Source organism: Apteryx mantelli, chromosome 28 (genome assembly GCF_036417845.1).
Source record: "Apteryx mantelli isolate bAptMan1 chromosome 28, bAptMan1.hap1, whole genome shotgun sequence".
NCBI lineage: Eukaryota > Metazoa > Chordata > Aves > Apterygiformes > Apterygidae > Apteryx > Apteryx mantelli.
In genome coordinates, this window is record NC_090005.1 from 7,668,310 (window position 1) to 7,677,290 (window position 8,981).

Genomic DNA, 8,981 nt, shown 5'->3' on the forward strand with positions numbered 1-8,981 from the left:
CCCCTTTCTTCCGCCCTTCCAGGGCTGGCTGACATTACAGCTTCAGGCATTACAGGCAGGCAGAGCTTTTGGCAAAAACTCTGGGGTCTGGAAATGTTTTGGGATGACTCCTGTGTCCTTGTACTTGGATTGTGGGGCAGACCTGGAGCCTTCCCTCCCAGCCTCGCATGCTCCCGTGTGCTGCCCTGTGCCCTTTGCAGGTGTCAGGCAGGGGCCTCCGGGGTTGGAGTGGATCTCCTGATCTCTCTCCCTCCCCGGCCCTGTGTGCAGGGGCCCTGTTTCCAGGAAGAGCCATGGCCAGCAGCTGGGCCTCCCAGGCTCCAGGAAGCAAGCAGGAGACATGGGAGATGTGCGTGTTATTCCCTGTCCTTCCCAAACTGGGCTCTTCATGTGTGTACCTGCTGCTGCAGCCTCCCAGTGTGCGCATTGCCCAGTGTCGGTGTCTTTACAAAAAGCAGCCAGTCACTCACCATAAATGCAGCAGACAGAACCATGCTGAACACTGCTCCTCAGTCCTCTGCGATCTTCCTTTCTACTCACCCATATAACCTTCCTCTCACTTGCAGGATTTTTTTTTTTCCTCGAGTTCCAGCACTGAAACTTGCAGCCAAAAGATGAAACTGAGACTTCCTCAACTTTTCCTTGCAGGAGGAACATTCCTGCTTATGGAGCTCATCAGGAGCCAAGGAGAAGTCTGAGTTTGTCCCAGAGCACATTCCCCAAAGGCCAAAACCCTGTTGCCAACACCAGCTGGGCAACCAAGTGTTCATGGGCAGTATCAGTCCACTCCGTCTCTCAGCTGTGGAGGTAAAAGACAATCAACAATAGTGGCAAGACTAACTTCATTTTTTTGTTTTACTAATCACTATCTTAAGATAGAGCAAAGAAAGAAACCTTGAGCTTTGTATAAAATGCTCCAACTCCTGCCTGGCTTGCCAGGAATTCAAACTGCATAAAGCCGGTTAGCAGTTGCAGAGTTTGCTAGTGAAGACCCAAGACTTGCAGAGCTGTGTCCTCCATCAGAAGCTCTGTCTGCACCAAAGCCTCTGACATGACAGGGACAGCTGCTCCAACAGGCCCTGGGGAAAGTGCTCTGTGGTGCTTCACCACCATACCTGAGGCCATGAATGCTGGTCTGGACTGAGATGAGGATGCCTTCTTTGTGCCCTTCTGCACCTACTGCTGCAAAACTGTTGCATCTGTTGGCTCTCTCTATCACCTGTGTTGTGTTAGCTCTGTTACCTGCAGCTCTGTGAGAGGATCTATGATCCAGATGAGAGCACTCCTGGGAACCTAAGCAGCAGTGGGGTGGAATGCACATTCCTGGGGCCTCCTCTCCAGCCTGTCCCAGCTTTTCCTCGTTGCTCTAGTCCTGCTCCCAAGTGGGCAAGTATAAGAGCATTGCTGCTGTGTTTTTAACTGTATTGGGTGTTACTGTGTTTGTGAGAGCTCTGTTCCTGCAAAGACACAGAAGTGATTAGCTATTTTCTCCTGCTGTTTGTTCTGGTTCCTTGTAGGAGCAGGCACATGGAAATACTAGTTTCCCCAAGAGTGGGGGCCTTCTCTGCCCTCATCACAGCTTTTGCTCATTTGCTGCTGCTTCTCATGCTCATTTCCAGGCACATGTTCCCAGCTGAGGCTTGTGAGTTTTGGACCCTGCATAGGGCAGGGCCTCAGAGTCTTTCTCCTCAGGTGTGCTGTGTTTGGGGTGTCCCTGTCCACTGGTATGTTGGTGGGGCACTGGCACAAGCAGAAAGCAGGAGAGAGCCAGGAGTGGATGGCTGCAGTTTTTGGAGGTGTGCAAACAGACTGTGCCCCACGCTTCCAAAAGAGGATCAGCATCACCAGAGACGTCCCCAGCAACCCCTTCTCCATGCAGCTGCATTCCCTGACACCCAGGGCATCACCTTATGTCTCTGGGGAACAGCGGGATTGGACCCCTGGCACTAGAATCACGGTGCATGGGGCTTGAGCAGGGTGCAGGGTCCACTCCTGGTGTGTTTTCTTTGCCCTGAAGACAAGGCTGGGCTTTAGGTGCTGTGGTGGGGATACAGTGGTGGAACCGGGCTGCATACATCAAGCATACCCCTTCCTCCGTCACTGACATTCTTGAGGGGATTGATGGTATTAATGGGGCAGGTTTGCTTTGAGCTGTGTCAGGTCGAGAGGAGTAGGAGAGCACAAGACCAGACTAGCGGAGCAAAGTGACATCATGCGAGAGCCCCCATAATATTTCATTAAAGAGGACAGTTACTGGCAGAGCAGGGCTGGGGCTGGGGACAGCAAGAGAGAAGCAAAGTCATCTTGGGGTCCAGCTCTTTCTGCTTCCGCACTGGGCGCACTCCCCCATGCAAATCGCCTTCCCCACAGGGGAGCGGGTGCTGTGGCAGGGAGATGGAGGCTTTCAGGATTTCAGAGACATTTCAGGAGAGGGCCAAGATCAGCCGCAAGGAGGGAGTCATTTTCTGGGGCCAGTGAGCTTCCCCAGGTGGAGGGATGATGCTGGTTCTCCATGTCCCTGGCAAGTGGACCCCACTGTGGCAGGTGAACTACCTCTCGCCCTGTGCATGCATTGCCTTGCTCTTTGCACTCTCTGTCCACAGGGGTGTGGGCCTGCATGCAGCTGGTGGAGGCTGGTGGAGGGCTGTGAGTGCCTGGGGACTCTGAGCACCTCTTCTGCCATGGATCCAGCTGGGCCTCATACATCAGCAGCCAATCAGGTAATATGAAGAAGTATGGGGCCACTGTGGAGGGTCAAGCCACCACCTGCTGGGACAAACCCTGGGCTCAGTAGACTCTGGTCCTGCGCACCCTGCATCCCTGGCACTCAGCTCAGTACTTGTGGACCATTCATTCCCATGGGGACAGGAGACCTGGATGCACCCTGACTGACACAAACATCCTGCTGGGGCTGCTGATCCATGGTGCAGGAGCTGGAGGGGAGGCGACTGCCAGGAGGGGTTCAGGGCAGCTCCCAGGGAGGGATGGGCCATCGCTGCACATCGTGGGGGGGATCCCACTTCCCAAATCTACTCCTCACACTCCCTGCCCTGCACTGTCTCCAGGGACCCTCTTCCCAGGAACAGCCATGGCCAGCTCTCAGGCTCTTCAGCCTCCAGGAAGGAACCAGGGCACACTGGAGATCAGCTGGCCTAAAGGGGATGCATGCTACTCCCCACCCTCCCAAAGCTGGCCTCCTAGTTTGGGTACATACTGGTGCCATGTTGAGCATGTGCATGTACCAGCCGCTGGGCATTTACAAAACAGCAACACACCTTAAATGCCGCAGAGAAAACAAAGTCAGAGTTAGGGCATTTGTCATGAAAAATGATCCCGGAAGGACAAAACTGAGCCTTCTATTCTGAATGAATTATTTGATGTTTACACTGAGGACCTTCCCTGAAGGATTGAAAAGGCATCTTGCAACTGTCCTAGCTTTCACAATATGGCCTGACGTCGCCCCTTTTCTTCTCAGCCTCAAGTGCCTAGCTGCAGTGGGCTCCTGCCTCCCCTTTACCCTCTGAACCTCCATTTCCCACCTCCTACCCAAGGGGTTAGGCTGAAGTACCCAGGGGAAGAGGGAGCGTACAGGAGTTGGACAGCCTGCAGGGTTGGCAGCACTGCTGAAAAGATGACACCAGCCAGGACCATGACACCGTGGCACATCTTGGTCCCAGTGGGTGTATTGGCCTGCAGGCACAAAACTTCTTTTGGGTCCCTCCCAAGCATGGTGAGCGCACAGAAGACAGTCTCCCCTTTCTTCAGAGGATATCCCACAATGTTGTCCCCCACTGAGCCTCGCAGGAGTTGTGTGGGGTGAGCTGGGGGGTGGGGTGAGTGGAGTTGGAGCCAGGACACCGCTCAAGCCTGCGCCATCTTGCAGCACCAAGCAAGGACCTGCTCCCATTGTCCATGATCCCCATGGAGTCTTGGCTGCCTGGAGAATCCTGGGGGGCCCTTGTCACGGAGAAAAGGTGTGTGGGTGTTCATTTCTCCACGCTCCTCCCCATGTCAGCCTGGTGTGCTGGGGACAGGGAGTGAGGGCAGGGTAAAATGAGAGCGCGGGGCATGGGGAGGGTCCTGGGAGGGGATGCTGTGAGCGGTGAGTGGGTGATGACTCTCCCCCAATGGTGGCAGCAGCTGGGATCCCGCCATGGTAGCAGGGCTTGGTCCTGGCAGGTGTCCTGGCCTGCAGTTGGAAAGGTCCCAGTAGAAGCTCTGGCTCCTTCCCAAGCAGGATGAGTGCACAGAGGAGAGTCTCCCCATTCTACTGAGGAGCACCAACACTGTCGTCCCCTGCGGAGCCCCACACAATTTGTGGGGGATGAGGTGGGGAGGGTGTCAAGCCCACACCTCCACTCCAGCCTCACTGCAGCACTGAGCATGGTGCCTCTCCTGCTTGCCACAAGCCCTTATGGGCGTTGGCCACTTGGAGGTGCCCAGGTGGCCCCTGCGGGGGGAAAGGCAGCTGGAGAAGGGGTGGCAGGGTGGAGCAAGCAGAGGAAGAGGATGCCTGCACAGGGTGGAGGGAATGGCATAGGGGAGGCTCTGCCTGCGATATCCCAGCCAAGAGGGGCCAAGCTCAGGGGTCCTATCTGGGAACAGCAGTTCTGCAGTGCCAAGAGATGTGGGGGCACAAGGATGCCAATCTGCTGCTCCCAGGGCCAGCCTGGGAGTGTAACATGTAGCGAGGGCCCTGCACTCCCACTGTGCCAAGGACGGTCCCGCTCCTCCTGCACTGGGTGCAGTTCCTGGAATGAGGCTTCTCTGGCCCTGCACCCCTGGAACTCTGCCTGCTACTTCTACACCCTTCACGGAGTGACAGGAAACCTTCTGCGCCCCAGTGTAGCCCACCTGAATACCATCCATCCTCTCTGTGCAGAAATATGTTTTGGCCGTAGCGGGCCAGCCACGCACAGGGAAAAGGAGCAGCACTGTGGGGCTCCCTTCAATTCTCAGCACTCTCAGACACTTAGGGTCAAAAAAGAACAGATCTCACACAGTGGGATGCATACAGCCCCCTAGCCCAAAATAAACCCGATCCCTCACGAAATATAGCTAACACATACAAAGAAAGAGTTCTGTGAGACCGTGAAACTTCATTTAAACCTGGAAGGAAGAAAGGACAGCAATTCTGCACTCCATTTCCCCACATTCCTTCCAGAGAGGGCAAGGTCAAGGAGAGAGGCACGGGGACAGCAAGCTGCTTGCTTAGGAGAGGTCCATGCATTTCCTGTGCGAGTGGGGAGAGCAGGAGGCAGGCTGGAGTGCAGTGAGGGTGCAGGGTAGAGGAACCATGGGGTGCTGTCGGGAAGAGCATGGGATGTGGTTGAGTGGGTTTTAGTAGGAGGGAGTGGTCCCCACTCTGTCTCTCGGCCCTGTTGTCAGGGGACAGGGAGTGAGGCCAGGGCAGGATGGGGGTGCAGGGCATGGAGAAGGTCCTCTGAGAGGACACTGTACATTGACAGCTCACCCCTGGCGCCAACCCAAGCTGGGTCTGGCCGAGGCCCCAACCTAGCAGTCTCTGCCCCATGTCTCCTGGCCACCCTAGCCCATTTCCATGACTCCCTCACAGCTCACAGTCCCTCACCCCGCTCTCTTTTTCAGAGCTGCCACTAGGCAGGCAGGCACCTTTTCCCTATCACCTCGGAGGCTTAGGGTCCCTCTTTATGAGGCTCCACAGGGCTAAAGAGCCTGTAAGCCCTCACAGCCGTCCTGGGAGAAAAGGGAAAGGAGCTGTGGCCTTCTGGGAATGCCACGCTCCTCCTCTGCTGATGAACCTCCCCTGGCTTGGCCTGGCCTGGCCTGGCCTGGTCTTGCACCCCCCCCCCTTCTTCTCCCACTGAAAGGGCTGTGACAGTGGGGGCAGGTCAGCTGGGGTCAGTGGGTGAGGGGCACAATCCCTGTGCAGACAGGAGAGGGGCTGAGAGTGGCTCTGCTCCTCTCTGCATCTGGCAGGTCGTGATGCCACCCAGGATGGTGCCTTGGTTCCTGACCTTCTCCCCCACAGCAATGCTGGCAGGTGAGAGCCGGCGAGGGAGAGCAGTGAACCCAGGGCTGGGCGGGCTGCGGCTGCCCATTGGTGCCCATCCACCGTGCCAGGGCCCAGCTCCTCCTGTGCAGAGTGCATTCTCCCATGCACATCGCCTTTCAGGCTGGGGAGGGGGTCCTGTGGCAGGGAGAGAGAGTCTTTGTAGAGGTGGAAATTATTTCTGGAAAGGTCCAATGTCAGCCCTGAGCAGGGCAGCCATGGTAGAGGTGGGACCATGGCTCTCCCTGTTCCTGAGTAGGTGACCAGCTACGATTCCTCATTCATTCAACACGTGCCAGCGGTGGAGGGGTGAGCCACCACCTCCTGGGACAATCCATGGGCCGAGGCATCTCAACACTGCATGCCTTGCACACCCTGCACCCCTGGGACTCTACCACATCCTTCTCCAGCATTCCCCCAGGGACAGGAAACACAGCTTTACCCTTATACAAACCTCCTGCCAGGGCCCCTGGCCCAAGGTGTGGGAGCTGGCGGGGAGACCGAGTGCTGGGGGCGGGCCTTGGGGCTGTTCCCAGGGAGAGCTGGGCTATCACAGCTCTTTGTGAGGTGATCCCAGGTGTCCTGGAAATGGAATTATTCCCTCCATCACTCTTTGCTACGCCCCAGACTCAAGGACAGGTCTCAAATCTACTGTAAACATTTCCATTTCCCGTAACATTTTCCCTTTCCACATCTGCGGATCCGGCAGGATGCGGTTGTGAGGCATGGGGACAGTCCTACGAGGGGATGCTGGAGGCCGACAGCCCAGTGCCGGGGCCAGCCGAGCTGGGGCTGGCTGAGACCCTGACCCATGTGCTGGCAGAGCAGGGCACTCCGCATCTTAGCTCTCCTCGCTGCCATCCACGACCGTCTCCAGGGCTCCGTCACGGCTTGCAGCCCCCAGTCTGCTCTTCTTTCTGGAGCAGCCCCCGAGCGGCAGAGAAGCTTTTCCCTCTGGCCTCTGAGGCATTGCCCAGGACTCCTCTTTACGAGGCTACGCAGGGCTGGGGAGCCCGCACACTCGTCCCACCGTCCGGGGCAAAAAGGGAAAGGAGCTGCGGCCTTCTGGGGGCGCCGCACTCCTTCTCTGCCGAGGAACGTCCGCCGGCCGGGCCCTGCGTCGCCGCTCCTCCTCCCACAAAGGGACCGCGACAGCGAGAGGCGGGACGGGGCTGCGGTGGGGGCAGAGTCCTTAGCGCTGCCGCGGTGAAGGCCCCCAGTGGCGGTGTGTGCAGGAGAGGGCCGAGCGCGGCTCAGCTCTGCGCCTCTCTGCCTCCCGCCGGAGCTGCTTTGCCCGCAGCCGGCCCCGGCCCCGGCCCCGGCGCCCGGCGCGGCAGGGCCTGATGCCGCCCAGGATGGTGCCTTGGCTCCTGGCCTTGTCGCTGGCAGCGGTGCCGGCAGGTGAGAGGCAGCCAGGGAGGGCAGCGAGCACAGGGCCGGGCGGGCTGGGGCTGGGGCTGCCTGTGCCCCGTCCTGGGAGCCAGCTGCTATCTGCTGCCACGTGAGGTGCAGTCTGCCATGAAAATTGCCTTTGCCAGTGGGGATGAGGTTCTGTGGCAGGGAGAGGGAGGTTTCCAGTATTTGGGGGACATTTCAGGACAAGGCCAAGTTCAGCCCTGAGGAGGGCAGCCTTGGGATTTCCCAGGGCCAGTGGGTTTCCCAGGGTAGAGGGATGAGGGAGGGATGATGCCAGGTCTCCATGTGCCCAGGAAGGGGACCCCAGAGCGGCTGGTGAACTGCCTGCCACTGTGTGTGTGTGTGTGTGTGTGTGTGCGCATCGCCTTGCTCCCTGCACTCTCTGTCCACAGGGGTGCAGGCCCAGGTGCGGCTGGTGGAGGCCGGTGGAGGGCTGCGAGAGTTTGGGGACTCCGTGCAACTCTCCTGCCGTGGATCCGGCTTCACCTTCAAGGATTTTGGTTTACTTTGGTACCGTCAGGCCGCCGGTGCCACACTCGAGTGGGTCGCCACCATCAACCGTGATTCTAGCTCCATTCGTTATGGTACGGCAGTGGAGAGTCGAGCCACTGTCTCCCGCGACAATTCACAGGCTGTGGCGTCTCTGGCCCTGCGTGCCCTGCGCCCACAGGACTCGGCCCGCTACTTCTGTGCTGTTCCCACAGTGACAGGAAAACCGTCTGCACCCTGACACAAACCTCCTGCCAGCGGCCCTGGCCCAGAGTGTGGGAGCTGGAGGGGTGGGGAGTGGCAGGCAAGTTTGGGGGCATGGCTGCTCACCGCGTGGCAATCCCACAGGTGCGGCAAATGGGACCTTTCCCCACATCCCTCCTTTCTTACACCACAGAGACAAGGGCAGGCTTCAGCTCTAACATGGGCGTTTCCTGTAGCTTTTCCCCTTTCCACGCCTCCCCACCACGTCTTCTTTGTGCTTGTTGCAGTGGATGCCTGTGGGAATAGCCCTGCTGTGTTTCAGGTGTGATTTTGAGCTTCTTACACTTCTTGCACTCCTCCCTCCCTCCATTTTGCATTCATGGTTGTCACAGTCCCGGCCTGCTTTGAGGAAGGGACGGGGTTGTGCTGAGGACAGACCTTGGCTGGGTGCAGGTCACAGTGGCACAGATGTGGTGGGAAATGTGGGCAGAGCAGCACTGCAGCCAGAGCGGAGCTGGAGAGAGGCAAAGTGGAGCAGGCATGATCATGTGGGTTGCCATATGCATGGGGTTATTGCCCTGCCTAGATCAGCGTGATGGGGGGTCGCTGGCACCTTGGGACCTGGGCATGCCCTGTACCCGGCTTGGCCCCGTGGAACTGTGCTGACTGCTCGCAGCCCTGCTGGCCTGACCCTCATGTGTCCCTGCAGAGCACATGGGGAAGAGCCTCGTTCCACTTGCAGCTGCGGATCAGGCACCTCAGTGCGGCTTATGGCCTCCATAGCAGGGGAACAGGCAGGGCACAGGGGAACCTCCCAAGGCTGCTATATCTCACCACTTGT

At 58.2% G+C, this 8,981-nt stretch overlaps 1 gene segment (V, D, J or C); it reads left to right on the top strand.

The window, feature by feature from the left end:
- Positions 1 to 7,374: 7,374 nt before the first annotated feature.
- On the top strand, positions 7,375 to 8,409 carry LOC136994364 (Ig heavy chain V region C3-like). The segment is given in 2 exon segments: positions 7,375 to 7,432; positions 7,840 to 8,409. Coding segments are annotated over 2 exon segments (396 nt in total).
- Positions 8,410 to 8,981: the final 572 nt, after the last annotated feature.